This window comes from Thalia democratica, chromosome 6, assembly GCF_965202585.1.
Source record: "Thalia democratica chromosome 6, ktThaDemo2.hap1.1, whole genome shotgun sequence".
NCBI classification, from domain to species: Eukaryota; Metazoa; Chordata; class Thaliacea; order Salpida; family Salpidae; genus Thalia; species Thalia democratica.
The window spans coordinates 42291022-42307480 of record NC_139170.1 but is presented as its reverse complement, the minus strand read 5'-3'; the positions used below and the strand labels follow the sequence as shown (position 1 = coordinate 42307480).

Below are 16459 nucleotides of genomic sequence, written 5' to 3'. Positions count from 1 at the left end.
CATTTAAGTTTAAAATTACAGCCCAATTGACTTAAAAGAAAAAACTAGCCGAATTCATCTTGTGTTTATGAGAAAGTTTAAACAAAAATAATTCCATATAAAAAGTAAGTAACTATTGATTCCAACATTTATAAAACATATCTTTAAAAAATGATAGTATTTAGAAAGTAATACATAACCTGAACTTTAAGAAAATTTAATTTTTAAGCCAAGAAAGTACCTTAATATTTTTTTACAGTTCTAAACTTACCTGAAAATTGCTAGGCTGCAAATTATCTTTTGATCTAATTTAATTTTTAAGTTTAAAATAAGCTCAAAATTACCCATATTAGAAATGATTGACATCCATAAACTTAAAAATATATTTGCTATTTAAAATTTCAAAACTTCAATAACAAAAAAAATAACTGATTTAATTAAAAAATGTCATTATTTATACAATAAATTTTTTAAAGGTTTTACCTGTTTAAACTTTTAAATAAGTCAGTGTATAAAACTTTATTAAAACTGCATACTAGTATTGTACCATTGAACATACTTACAGTCTCAATTTAAGTACTACTAACCATACTTATCTTAGCACATTAATAAAATTAATTTTAAATTCTAAAAAAATTCTTGCCTAGAGATTAAAAGTATTCTCAATTAATAAAAAAAAAATTTGCTTATTTCTGCTGTACATTCTAAGATGTTACTCCTAGCTCTCTTAATTTCATTTAAATATATTGAATACTCCTTTTGTTAAAGTAAGGTTTTATAATTAAAATATTTCTGATGCAATTTCTATTCAGATTAATATCTTGTAAAACAATATTTAAAGCTGATTATAATCCTTTTATTTTTATAATCATGTTGTTATAAATCAATTATCTAATTGTAGGAGAAAACATCTATCCAAAGTCACTTAAACTGATTTTTTATGCCATAAAATAAATAGGAAACATTTATAAACCTACATCACTAAAACAAATATCAAACAAAATTAAAAAAAAACTTGATAGTTATAATGAAAAAATAAATAAAAAACAAAACATCTCAATGATGAATAAAGAAACTTGAACTATACTTCTTTTGTCTAAATATTACTTTATAATAAACCAGTTTACATTCTCAGCTATTACAACTAGCTCACTTAACAATAAATAATTTAATTGAGATATATTGCAAATTAGACTTTTAATTTTAAAAACTTTAGATTAATGTACCTATTAGTTAAATTAATAAACAAAAAATCATTAGCTAACTAATATTGAAAATTCCTTTTTTTTTTACATTTTTCAAAACATTTAAAAAATTTTAAAATATAAATATAGTCTAAGTCAGTCTTCAAGGATAAGTAATTTTAATGAATAGTTTTTATTTCAAAAGTAAATTTATTAACCTCTAGCTTCAAAACTTTAAGTTGGTTTATAGGCTCTAACTTAGTAGTTTAATAATTAGAGTTAAATGAAATTGAAATTTTTTAATATTTGTAAATATTTATTAATACCTAATTTTTTTTTCTAAAAGATCTTATATAAAAACAACGACAAGTACTTTCTTTCAATTTTACTGGAGTTTAATAAGAAACTTTTAAAATACAACTAAGCTTAAAACATAATAATATTAAGATTTTAAAAGTTCGATAAAATGTAATTCACAGTAAATTTAAATAAATTAAAGTTCGGGTAAAAGTTTAACGGAATTATGTAATCAAGACATTTTGTGCATAGGAATAAGTAAATAGAAACTTAAGAGCTTAAAAATCACAAACTTCTATTTATACTTCGTTATTCTAGAAAATTCTTGTTTAACCTAATCTTCTTATCTAACTAGCACTATAGTAACTTAATAACGCTTTTTACTATTTTCAATAATTTTTCATTTTTTGAAATTAAACGCATCCTGAGTCAGTTTAGTTTAACTGTTAATCAAGCATTAATACTAAATAAATGTTTGAAACTTAAACTTGAAATAAATTTTAAAAATGACTAAAAGTATTTTAAAGAAAATTATCAAAACATTTTTTTTGAAACTTGAACTATAACTGTGTTATACGAACTTTATCCAATTCAACATTTTAATACTAAGCTGTTATTTTTAACTATTCTAAGTAAAATGAACAGTCAAACATTTACTTATACAAATGAAAAAAAAACTAATTTACATAAATGTAATCAAGAAAGTTTACATTCTAGAACAATGGAATTTACCCCTAGGGACAAATTTACCCTTGGTTAAGAATTGCTGAACTAGATAATAAGGGAATAGTATAATAACTTTGTGCCTTACTTCTTTTGCAAGACTATAATTTATTTATCAAAACTTTTGATATTTTTTTTTATAGCTAGGTACAAAGTTATCTAGAAATTTTAATCTCGGTGAAGGAAAAACATAAAATATTTAAAACATCTACGGAAAAGTAGTAACATCTATGTTACTTCTTTACTTTAAGAAATAACTATTAAAACAATTTAAACTTTAATCTTCTAAGGCCATAGGGTAGAAAGAACCAAATGTTATTTTTACATAATATCTCTTATTAGCTGTTTTTGGAAACTTTTCTTGTTTTCTTGTTTTAAATGTTAACACCATCTAGTTTTTACCAAAATTTCTTTTAGGCTAAACGTTTTATTTAAAATTTTAAAACTGTTTTAATTATACTTGAATTGCAATTTAAGTTTACTGAAAGACAAAAAATGAAGCCCTTAAAAGTTTATTTAAAGTGCCTGATTTATAAAACGTTCGTATGTTAAGTACATACGACGGATACAATTTAATCTCTTGTGCGGTACCTTATACTTTAATGTTATAAACAAGCTCACGTCTAATCTTTCCATATCTAAATAATTTCTTTCGCCTCATTTTTCTTTGCCCTAAAGCTTTTACTTATCTTTTTTGCTTGCTATTGCAAGTAATAATTTAGATATATTTTATATAGTTTCAGTGTTCATGTATGTTTTAGTATGATTTGTTGTTGAAAAGCTGTTTACTTGATTTTAGAAATATTAAAAGTTGTATGATTTAAAAACAACTAACATTATGAAATTATTTTAATATAAAAAACTGGTTTACCTAATAAATCTTAGAGATCGTATCTAGATGCTTTAAATAACTGTACATATACAAATGATCTTAATAATTCTACTTTATTGTCTGTAGAGGACTACTGTTAGATATTTAAGTCTCCACCCAATTATTAGGACGAAATAAAATATTTCTCGGTTTAAGTAGTTAATCATCAAAAAATTGTTATACTTAGTAAAGCTTTGAGTTTCGTAACACTTTATTCAAGTTGTTATCAAACATCTAGAGTGAAAAAGGTTTAAGATATGTAACAAACAAAATATTGGCTAACAAGTTTGTTCTCAATACTTAATATAACTTATAAAAACTTGTAAATTGTAGAAGCTGCTTACTAATTTAAACAACCCTTAATACTAAAATTATACCGGATTATTTTGATTTTTTTTAAACAGAACTAGTTAAAATTTAGTTTACATTAGTTTAAAGTTTTTAAAAAAATCTTGCTCTATTAATATACTAATCTATAAGTGTTTAGAATTTAGCTGATATTTTTTTAAGCAACAAGTTATAAAAATGATAAATCAATAAAACAACAATCAAACCACAGTAGACCGTAATGATACAACTATCACATCGTATTTGACTATAAAAATACAATACAACTATCATAAAAATACAATACAACTATCACATCACAGTAGTTTGCAACTGCACAACCATCACATCACAGTAGACCGCAACAATACAACTATCACATCACAGTAGACTGCAACGATACAACTAACACATCACATTAGTTTGTAACTGTACAACTATCACATCACAGTAGTTTGCAACTGTACAACTATCACATCACAGTCGATCGCAACAATACAACTACCACATCACAGTAGACTATAACAACAATACTATCACATATCAGTAGACTGCAACAATACAACTATCACATCACAGGATTTTTATAATCGAAAAAACCTTTAAAGCAATAATTCTTTAAAAGAAGTAGTATTGCTTTAGAACTTAACAAATGTTTTTACATTCTCTAAGTAAAATTTAAAATAAATTGAAATTACTGCAAAAAAGAAAATTCTAAAAATTAAATAAGTATTTAATAAATCATGTCTTTTAATATAACAAAAAAAACTTGAAGCAGCTCTTTAAAAGATTTAATACTTTTTAGAGTTTTATTACGTTTAAATAAATAGTTTTTCTTAAATTTTTTTCCCAATTTTATTATAACAATCATAAAATTATCACTGTAACTAGGATTTTCCAATAATTTTTTTTGGTATTTATATCGTTGCGATCTATTGTGATGTATTAGTTGTATTATCGCGATCTACTGTAATGTGATAGTTGTTTTGTTGCGATCTACTGTGATGTGATAGTTGTAACCTTGCTTTCTACTGTGATGTGATAGTTGTATTGTTTAGATTTACTCTGATGTGATAGTTGTAACATTGCGATCTAATGTGACGTGACAGTTGTATTGTTGCAACTTACTGGAATGTCAAAGTTTTTTAGTTTAGATCTACTGTTCGTTTTTTTTTTCTTTATCGAGATATACTGTGATAGTTGTATAATTATAAACTTATATTGAAAAAGGAGTTATTTAAAACAATAAAAATAAAAATTGCAACTCGCAAGGGCAAGCAAGATACACAAAATTAATTAAGAGATATAATGAAGGAAATGAAAGGTATGTTAACCTCCTTAATGGGCATAAAAGAGAGTATTGACTTAGTTAAAAAGTCACTTAACTTCATGAACAGAAAATTAAAAAAAAATTGTTGGAAAACTCTGAAATTAAACAAAAAATTAACTATTCAACTATTGCTATTACTGTTATTTAATTAATCCGTTAACTTATTATGGATCATTATTACTTGCTTACATAAAAACAGTATATTATTGAAGACTCTAAACTATTTTTCAGAATTACCTAACTTCTATTCAAAACTTTGGCACAATTTACTCTTTTCAAAATAATCCCCTAGTTTAAAATTTCTGCTTCAAGCTACATACAGATCCTGTAAAAAGTATTTTATCTAAAATAGAATATTCGTATATATAATTAGTAAGTTATAATAACAGAAAAAGTATTTTAATACAAGTAACTTAAAAAACAACATTAAAGTTGTAAGTATCTAATAACAAAAAATATTAAAAAAAAACACTTGAACTTTTGTTTCAGATAGATAAAAAAAAATTAAAGTTTAGTCAGACTAGCATAAAAAACCGTAGATCAAATAAGTGATTATAACTCATATAGTTTGTTATTAAACTTAATAATTTAAGTAAGCAGTTTCGACCACTTCATCCGTATCGAGGGTGACAAAGCCACGTGATATCTGGTTGAACGTTTTTATGAATTGTTTATTTTTAATATTTTGAAAAAATGATTCAGTCTTATTTACGATTTTAAATAAATATAAACGTTACAAATTTAAAAATAGTATAATTTTAGTCATAATGCATAATTAGATCAAACTGTAATAGTAATTATTCGATATTGTTTTAAGTTTAAAAACAAACTATTTTTCAGTTTGTCTATGATTCAGTTTAGCTTATATATTGTTTAATAAGGAAATTATTGATTTTTAATGGGGTTTTTGAAAGATTTTAGTTGTACGTAAAAATAAAACTATATTATGAGCCTAGTTTTCATATGTTTATTTTTAAGATTTTATACAATCAATTGATTTTTAATTTTTGAAATTAAATAACTTATACAGTTTCACTTTTATTGACACAAATATAGTTGTTGGACCGTTAGTCCTTTAATCAGAGAGAAGCAATTTGTTCAGTCTGAACATATCGTTTAATTTAAGTATGTAAGTAACCTTACAAATTTAAAAACAGTTCTTTTATAACAATTTAAAGTTTAGACAAGTTATAGAGAAATTATGTTTAAATAAATATTTTAAATAACTAAAATTATTAATTGTTAAATCTCTTTAATTTTTCTTTGTATTTTTGTATTAAATAACCAATAGTAAGTTTAAAATGTCATATACGAAAAAAAAAATTGAAACTTCTTATGACGTAATAATAAAAGAACAAAAACAAGACTCATCACCTTAAACGGTTTTGCAGTTTAAAATTAAAACTGATTTTACGCCTAATGATTGAGGCAGGGGCGTGGCGTTGGTAGGGTCACTGGAGTATGCTTACCTCCTACTAAGAAAAAAAAACATAGGATGCATCAGCTTTATCTTTTAGAACTTAAAATTCAAAAAAAAACTTAGAAAGCTTGGTGATTCATAGTAGTTTAACAGTTATAATTGATTTTTTACAACATAAATGCTAAAACTTAGTATAAAAAACCATCTAGCTAAACATATAATAAACAATTTTTTATAAAAAAGTAAGATATAGCTTTTTTTAGAAAATAACTAACTAATTCTTAAATGAAAATTATAAACTATATTAAAAATAAAATAAATAACAAAAAACGAAGAAAAAACAGTTAATAATATAACAATTTAATTTATTAAGTAAATAATAAATAAGCAGTGTATACTCTGTTTACAATGTTAACCTCACTATAAAAATAGACTAATTTAAATATCAGTTAACTTAAAGTTTTTAGTAAAAATAGCTTCTTTTTTAATAAATATATCTTTCTTGGTTGAGTTTATTCACAAACTAATTACAAGAATGATTAAATCTGTAATACAAAACATAATGAAAGCTGGATAAATCCTTATACATCTCCCGCCAGATTTTATCTACAAAGGAGATACAGCGTAACATTTAACTAGCGAAATAAAATTATTTCAAAACAATTTGTAACAACTTAAACACAGATTTCAGGTCTAAAAATCAACAAAATTGAAGTCAAAATGACAAAAACATTTAAAAGTTACGATTAAATTAGTTCACTGTTAAAAAAGTTATAAAAAAATTACAATTTAAACGAAGAAACTGTAACATAAAATTTGAGGCATAATCTTTACTTTTCTTCACTTAATCGCTGAATACAGGCATTCAAAAACATAATTTCGTCACCGATTAGGGTTTTTCGAACGAAACTATACGCCATTTATCTTACCATGAAACCTCATTCAATTCGCTGATAAACATCCCTATCATTATTTCAACTCAAAACTGAGTAGAAGATGCTTTACTGTTTGCGGTAAACACTGAAGAAATATTGCAACACACTTTTTTCCAAATACTCGATACTAACAAACCGTTTGACATTTTGAAAGTCTTTCTTTGCGTTCTCATCCAAGATTGCTTTGAACAGACGGCTGTTAGAAAAGACTGCTGCAAAGTCAACTACAAACTTTACGACGTCACGATAGCACTAAAATTCATCAATTAGACCATAAAACATTATTTTAAACGAATCTTTTGAAAACCATCATAAAGTCATATACAGAAAAGCTGCGAATAATCAAATATAGAATAATAGTGAAAAGTTGTTAACTTGATTTTAGAAATATTAAAGGTTGTATGAAATAACATTTTAAACCTACGAACATTATGAAGTTATTTTTAATATAAAAAACTGATTACTTAGTAAAACTTAGAGATTGTTTCTAGATGCTTTAAATAACTGTACATATACAAACAGTATTAATAATTCTACTATATTGTACAGAGGAATACTGTTAGATATTTAAGTCTCCATTTGAGTATTAGGACGAAATAAAATGAGTCTAGGTCTAAGCAGTTAATCTTTAAAAAATTGTGATACTTAGTAAAGCTTTGAGTTTCGCAACGCTTTATTCAAGTTGTTATCAAAACTCTATAATGAAAAAGATTTAAGATATGCAACATACAAAATATTGGCTCACAAGTTTGTTTTCAACTCTTTATAAAACTTATAAAAACTTGTAAATTGCTAAAGTTGCTCACTAATTTAAACAACCCTTAATACTAAAATTATTCCTGATAATTTTGATTTTTTATAAACAGAACTAGTTAAAACTTAGTTTTATTAATTTTAAAGTTTTAAAATAAATTATGCTCTATAAATATACTAATCTATAATAGTTGAAAGTTTACCAGATATTTTTAAGCAACAAGTTATAAAGTTGATAAATCAATGAAACTATTATCACACAACAGTAGACCGCAATGATACAACTATTACATCAAAGTGGATCACAATCATACAACTATCACATCACAGTAGATTACAAACATACAACTATCACATCACAGTAGTTTGCAACTGTACAACTATCACATCACAGTAATCGCAACAACACAACTATCACATCACGGTAGACTGCAACGATACAACTAACACATCACAGTAGTTTGTAACTGTACAACTAACACATCACAGTAGTTTGCAACTGTAGAACTATCACATCACAGTCGATCGCAACAATACAACTACCACATCACAGTAGTTTGCAACTGAACAACTATCACATCACAGTAGACTATAACAATAAAACTATCACATCACAATAAATCAAAAAAATACAACTATCACATATCAGTAGACTGCAACAATACAACTATCACATCACAGGTATTTTATAATCTAAAATAAATTTTGAAGCAATTCTATAAAAGAAGTAGTATTGCTTTAGAACTCAACAAATGTCCTTACAATCTCTAGAATTAAATTTAAAATAAATTGAAATTACTGCAAAAATAAATTCTAAAAATTTAATTAGTATTTAATAAGTCATGTCTTTTAATACAACAAAAAAATTTTGAGGCAGCTCTTTAAAAGATTTAATACTTTTTAGAGTTTTCTTACGTTTAAATAAATGTTTTTTTCTAGAAGTCTTGGCCAATTTAAAATAACCATTTTAAAATTATCACTATAACTAGGATTTTCCAATAGTTTTTATTTAGGTATTTATACCGTTGAAATCTAGTGTGATGTGATAGTTTTAACATTGCTGTCTACTGTGATGTGATAGTTGTATTACTGCGATCTACTGTGACGTGATAGTTGTATCGTTGCAATCTACCGGGATGTGAAGTTTTTTAGTTTAGATCTACTGTGATTTGATATTTTAATTGATGAAGTATACTGTGAGAGTTGTATTATTATCAACTTATATTGAAAAAGGAGTTATTTAATAAAAACAATATAAGTTAAAATAGCAACTCGCAAGGGCAAGCAAGATAAAAAAATGAATTGAGAGATGAGATGAAGGAAATGAAAGGTATGTTAACCTACTTTATGGGCATTAAAGATAGTATTGAATCGATTGAAAAGTCACTTAATTCTGAAATTAAACAAAGAATTTCTGTTATGGTCTGAAAACTGCCTTTAATGTTTCTAAAAGTAAAAGGTAAGTTAGAAAATAATGACTATTTCTTTTCTTATAGTTTTAAAAACATTTTAGTTTTAATGATTAAAATAACTAATGTGTTTACCAGAACTTTAAAAATTCACTTTAAATTTAAAATTTGTATTAAACATGTGTTAAAACCTACTATTTACATTGCAGCTTTTGAAAAACAGATATATATAAAAACTAAATAAAATCAAAGAAATCACTCAAATGTCATTCCTAAACTTCCTTATAATACAAACTGCTAAAGATTTCAGTATGTTATTGATCTTTGCTGTCTTAATTACCAATAATTATTAACTTTATATTATGTTTTTAAGAATAATGAGCCTTACATGAATTAAATATGACTTACTTTGACTTAAAATTGGTCATAACTTAATGTAACTTATTTGTACTCATACAATGTCAATAATCTTGTGAGTGACTTATAATTTGTCAGATTTATTTTGACATTGTATACTTGAATTTAGCCACTAATAATGTGTGACTTACTATTTTCTTCCCTATGATACTTTGTTTATTAAGAACTTCTACTACTGTTTATTTTTCATAACCCCCTATTCTTTCTGGTTATGGTTAAATCTCAAGGGCTTTTAAAAGCGGCAGAATGTAGATGTGAGTATTGCCTCTTAAAAATTAAATTTTAGATTTATTGTAAAATTTCTCTAAATCTATTGTCGAATAAAATTCACTATGAAATTTAAATGACAAAAATATAAAAACGTGATATAAACGTGGGATAAAGACTGCATATAATTATATATAGTTTATTGAACGACAAAAATGACGCTCAAAATATTTGGTCCTAAGCCCTGGTGCACGAAAAAACCAATCAGTTATCGAGTCGCACACCACGGATACCTTCAAACGTCTTATCCAGGACAATAAAATAAAAGGTAATATATAAGTAAAATAGTTTTAAGCTAAAATAATTTAAACAGAACCTTACACAAAAGCTTGTTATAGTAACTTTTAATATTTTACTATTATTTTAATAGTGTCATCAAAAAAGAGATTGCGATATATTTTTAACTTGAGTTTAAGAATAATAACACCAACTATTTTATTTCTAACCAAACAATATTCAAAGTCTAAAGAGAAAACCATTAATATATCCAAAATAGTTTTTTATTTTCTCACAAATTCTTAAATATATCATTTATTTGTTCAACTAATTGAAATAAAAAAACATAATTAACAAATTATAAAATTTATAAAACTTAAAATGTCAGAATTTGAATTGTCCAAATGTGAATAGTATTTCAAAGAACTTTCAAAAAAACGAGTTTTATTAAAATTGTCATAAAATTTGAATCTTAATTAAAAATCATATAAGCATCTTTTAACTCAGTTTATCACCGAAGAACTAGTCAAAAGAAAAAGTAGTTTAATAATAACTTAATTAATATTTACCACTTAATCCATTTTATTTTTTATTTTTTTAAATAGCATAGTAGAGCTTTGCACGCAAAACATTGATTTAAACTATTTATTAAAGTGATGTCAGTTCATGCCCTTTCCATTTATTGCTGTTTTTATGACTACTCTTGCCAATTGTTTTAAAAATGTTCGTTAAATAAATTAAAATCAACAAACATCAATAAAACTCATTTAGTTAATCGTATTGAAAAATTTTATAACATTGTGAGGATGCAAGTAAATTTAATACCTAAAACAGTAAAAACCAGGTTCTGAAGTAAATTCAAACATTTCCGACAGCTTCTACCTAACAATTTAATAAACGTTTGATTTATTGAAAACACATCTTATTTACCATGTTTTTTTGTTTCAGTTAGAATAAACCGCTTTTTCATCAAAAGTATCTTGAAACGAAAGAAATTTCTAAACATTGTTTGACAAGCTTCATTTAGACAGTAACATAGTTTCAAAGCTGTAAATACTGACGCAAGTAAGTACAATTTACGGTTAAACTCAGAATTTTACGCTGTTAAATCACAAAAGCTAAATAGTATAGCTCTCTATGTATGAGCACAAAGAAATACCGTACATCTAAAAAAAAAATGTTTTTTCAATTGAGTTTGGAAAAGAACAGCCGTTCAAGCAGGAACTTCTGGCCCGTGACGTGTTAGTTAGCAATAAATCAACCGAACTAAACTTTAATAAATATTAATTTACATTGTAAAAGTTTTAGAAGAACTTACTTTGCTCTTATAAAATAAAGCTAGTAGTAAAATAGTTGAAAAGAAATTGTATCAAAGTTTGTTAAAAAATTCAAATTCAGTGTACATTAAAAACAACACACAAATGCAGCGGGGTTGGCACGCTGGCCAAAATTCGGCCCTTGGTGCCAAAGTCGTTAGGCACTTTTTATCTAAAAATGTACTTTTTTAAATTTGCAGAAGTGGTAAATGCTTACAATCAGGCTCTTAATTTTATGATTAGTCTATACTAGTGCTACTTTAATTATAAATTTATTGATTTAAAACAGGGGTTTTGTATTACTTACCACAGCCATTTTAACACAACTGAAATTATTGAATAGAATGTGATCCGCAACAAAAAAGGTTTCCTAATTTACATTGGAATATAAAATCTATTTTTATGTTATTTTTTAGCTTATTCTGTTTTTCTCTAGCTAGATATACAATATATTTGATTAAAATTTTATTTTTAAACTGTGGATCTCGTTTGAATTACTTCAAACGAGTGAAACATTGTTTTGACAATAAGTTTAATAGTTTAAAATGATGCAATTTTTGATGTTAAAAATAATTTCATTTTAAAATTTAAACTAGTTTAGTTATGGTGTCGTACCAGCATTATCATCCTACTTTTATAACTTATTCAAAGTTTGTTATTTCAAATACTTTTTTTAGGATTTATTTCTTACTTTGCATTCTTTAATAAAAATTTATAAAAAAAAGTATATATTTGTTTTAAATTGTCATATTTATCGAGCACAACCATTAATTGTTTAAAAAAGAATCCTTAGTTTCAATTTATTTCAGTATAAGCGATTATTTAGTGGCCATTAAATTACAATTACGCTTTATTATTTTTATACTATTTTTTAGAATTATCGATTCATGAAAAAGTTCCTTTCAGTAAAACTGTTATTTATAAATGCTCCACAGTAATTATTTTTATTTATCCTATGTCACTTAAAATTTTTAGATAAGTACATTTTATAGTAAAAACAGTGTAAATTTCATTTTTTGCAGCCTCCTATTTTAATTTAATTTTTTAGTTTGATATTTAAAAACTATTTAAAAATACAACACTATAAAATGAATCAAATTTATTATCTAAAACCTACAAAAAAGATGTTTCATAACAAGCTTCCTCACAAAACTCATTAAAACTAAAAAACGACGAAAACTTCTACTCGAGGTGAAGGTCTTTCTTGAGTGTTTGCGCGGTGATCGGGTGCATTGTGGACACGTTCTCGTTGTACGCTTCGATTATCATCGGCCTGGTCACCTCCCACGCGTACAAGGCTCGGTACACCGGCCTGATGAACTTTTCCCTTCCCTGCATCACGGCGTACTTGATTGCCGCGTCCGCTTGGCTCTGCAAGTGTCCTTTCAACGCGAGCTGGAACCAGCAGCTCTGCAGTTCGACGTTGGGGCTCGTTGAGAACTGGTACAAGCTTTCCATTGCAGCCAACTTGTCTGCAGACAGTGTTGTTTCCTAGACAAATGTTAGCTTTTTAGTCTTAAACTTAGTAAGTACTTAAACAGTGGCTTAGTGAAATTTATTTAGCAAAGAATCTTTAACTATTGTATATCAAACCTGGGTCAAAAGCTCTCGAAGAAATACCAACTTCTGCAAAGGAGACAAATCTTCAACTTCTTTCGCTATAAAATTGCCAGTATCTTTGGCCTATAAAAATAGTTTAAGTTTCAGACAAACAAAACAATACGTTACTTTACTAAGTATGAGTTTAAACCACTAAAGCATGATATTATGAAAATAAAAATTCACAGGATATAATTATTTTAAATACAAGCAAAAGAAAAAATAAATTATGTTAGTAAAATGAAAACATTACAAACTTCAACCCATCTGTTACAAAGATCTTTGCAGGTTTTCAACAAAGAATCATCGTAAGCAGGAATTACAGGAGGCATTCCAGGAGTGTACATCCAGGCATCCCAGTCAACTTTGTTAAGTACGTCGTGCTGTAAAATTTATTCATTTGGTTTCAGACTGTTGTAAATTTACCTTTGAGAAAATAAGATTTTCGTTTTTTGTTGCTTTAGATCTGTTTTTTTTTTGTTTTGCTTAAAAACAACTTGCATAATTTTTCTCACAAAAACTAACTATTTTTTTATACATTGTATACTTATAAATGAACAACAAACCTTGTCGCTGAAGTACTGGTACAAGTGCTCCTTCCACTCGCCTGTTGAAAGCGACTTGTACTTAAAGTGATTCACGTAGTTCAGCAGGTAAGCTTCGAAGACTTCAGCGCCACCCAAAATGCTTTCCAGGTAGTACAAGAAAGTGAAGCCTTTTTCGTAGGGAACGCGAGAAAACGCGTCTTCCGGGTGGGTGGTCGACAGGTCAGGAACCAAACATGTCAGGGGATTTGTTCCACCCATGAGTTTGATCTAAAAAATGTTTTTTGATATTTATAACTTTTAACCAATAAGTTTTAGAATTCTTTAAAGATCAAACTATTATTTTGCAAATTATCAATTGGTTTGAATTTTCAACACATTGAATTTTATCGATAACTCAAATGAGCAACCGCCTTATTGTTTTTAGTAATTCAAGTTAGTCAAATCAAGCACATACGGTATCTTCAAGATCTCGGGTTCCTTTGATCGCGTTAAGTTGTGCCTCTGGTCTGCCTTTCGTCTTTTCAATGATTCTACGCTCGAGAAACATGGTGAAACCTTCGTTCAACCAAAAGTCTTCCCAAGACTTGTTGGTTACCAGGTTTCCAGTCCAACTGTGCGATATTTCGTGGGCGACAACGGAAGTTAATGAACGATCTCCGGTCTGTTATATTTAGTGTTAATGAAAATGATAAAACTCTCCGGCATAACTTTATTGAAAAAAATTGCAAATCTTTTATTAGTTTAAAATTATTTACAACTGCTCAAGGCTATACAATTTGTATAACTTTTCTTATTAACTGATTTTTTGAGTTAAATATTGTTTCTAAAACAGAATCTTAAAATATTGAAAGGTTTATTATTGTCATTTACAATGAATTAATTTAAATTTTTTTTTGCTAATTTTAAAGACCAGAGTTTTACAATTGCTTAAAACCATATATGTATATTTTTATAAGCAAATTACTAAACGATAAGTCCAGGTGTGACAAAAGTCAGGTTCGGATTTTCCATGCCGCCAAAAGGAAAAGAAGGAGGAAGTACGAGCAGGTCGTAAGTTTTCCACAAGTATGGACCGACCATTGCCTCTGCCGTCTGTATGTACTCCTCTGTCTGTATAAATTTTTTGCATTAAAATAATTTAATAACCTTTGTTTAATATATTTAATGATATCTTACATAAAAATCAATACTTCTAAGTATTAGTTTAAAAAAAAAATGTTTACACAAAAACAGTTAGTTTTGAAAATTTTGGTAACTCATCTTACCTCTTCGAACTCCCACTGCGCCTTTTCGACCATTTTTTCTTCGCACCACACGCTCGATCTCGGCCCGATCTTTCGCGAAACCAGGTTTTCCGCCACAATTGCGATCAGGTAGGCGGGAATGGGAACTTTCTGCTCGTAGTAGTAAGTGGTAGTTCCGTCTTCATTCACCGTCTTATCCTGGCTTTTAACTCCGCCCATCAGAACCACTATTGGCGTTTTTACCGATACCTAAATTATGTTAAGTTGATTTATGGAGGTTAAAAACTTGAGATGACCAAGGTACTCGAAATTTCAATGTAAATTATAAGGTAAATTTTAAAACACTATTACGTTTGCAAAGTTGTTTACAGTGAGACAACAAAAATTTTGTGTTTTCAAGCAGACGAATAAATAAACGTTTATTATATTTATTTTAAGAAAAACTTAAATTGTATAGCAAGTTTCCTAAATAAATTTAGTGATATTAAACTAACTTTTGCATCAAACGTGGATTTAACTGCAGGTGTATCTTGGCAAGGCATCATCGTACGAGCATAAATTGCCTGTAAAGATTAAAAAATAAAAAATCTGTTTAAACTCATAATAGTAACATTTTTTATTGCTGTGCATTTTTCATATAACAATTGAATTAATCTTTTCATTTTACCAAAACCTAACCTACGTAAATGATAAATTAATTCAAAATTAAAAAATAATCTTTAAGTTTTACTTCACACTTATATTAAAAAATTATAAAATTTTTAACTATTTATTTTAGATAAACACTTAATTATATGCAGCAAAAAAAAAGCAAACATTGTGTATTACCTCACACTGGCTGTACATGTAAGGGTGAGTTTTACCCATGGTCTGTTCAGCTTTCATCCATTGGATTGCCTCTGCTTTAGGTGAGTTTTTGTAAGAAATTTTCAGCTCAAACGTTTCATTTCTGTTAGAAGTTGTGTAGTTTGAAATATTTGCAAATTTGTTGGGAAGTTTTCTTAAAACTTAAAGTGATTTATTATTAAACTTACTCATTAAACTTCGGCAGCTGGATGTTCAATGCCGTTCCAAATTTTCCGTCACAAATTGAATATTCTGCAGACTCGCCATTGACTTGCAACTCAGATATTGTGAGTTCATCTGCATCCAAAACCTGTTTGTAATTTAAATATTTGGTAAAATAATTTAATAGCATCTATTATAAAAATAATGCGGAGTACTAAAATTATGATTAGGTCAAAAATATGTGCTAAAATATTAAAATTATTCTTAAACCAGAACTGATGTTATTGTATATGGAAAAATACCTTCATATTATAAAAAATCCATAATTATTTTATTAAGTTATGGTTTAAACAGTTACTTACTAATTGAGTGTAACTTGCGTCAACGACTTGCATCTTGTGAACAACATTTCCCTTGAGAACTTTTTCTTCAAAATCAACCAGCCACTCGATAGAAGTGTGAAGTGTTTTGAAAAATTCAGGGTTTGAACTGGTGCTTGGATCAATCATTTTGAGGATTTTATATATTTCTGTAAACTATTAAGCTACTTTTTAATGAACTTTTATAAATTTGATAACTTAATGTAGATATTTTTAAATGAAAACTTCTCTGTTTT

General features: G+C 26.8%; 1 protein-coding gene across 1 annotated transcript; it reads right to left on the bottom strand.

Moving 5' to 3' along the window:
* Positions 1–12626: 12626 nt before the first annotated feature.
* LOC145839085 (leukotriene A-4 hydrolase-like) lies at positions 12627–15964 on the bottom strand. Its single transcript, XM_082946696.1, has 10 exons — positions 15879–15964; positions 15664–15784; positions 15330–15398; positions 14857–15084; positions 14561–14701; positions 14046–14252; positions 13610–13858; positions 13301–13426; positions 13038–13127; positions 12627–12935 (listed from the first exon to the last, which is right to left on the bottom strand). The coding sequence occupies exons 2-10, from the start codon at positions 15718–15720 to the stop codon at positions 12627–12629; spliced, it is 1476 nt and encodes a 491-aa protein (XP_082802822.1). The 5' UTR covers positions 15721–15784; positions 15879–15964.
* Positions 15965–16459: the final 495 nt, after the last annotated feature.

Coding starts and splice junctions, on each gene's coding strand:
- LOC145839085 (XM_082946696.1), bottom strand. CDS start 15,720: ATGAAAGCTGAACAGACCATGGGTAAAACTCACCCTTACATGTACAGC. Junction 15,399..15,663: donor ACATGTACAGCCAGTGTGAG/GTAATACACAAT, acceptor TAATCTTTACAG/GCAATTTATGCTCGTACGAT. Junction 14,253..14,560: donor TTGTCACACCTGGACTTATC/GTTTAGTAATTT, acceptor TAAATATAACAG/ACCGGAGATCGTTCATTAAC.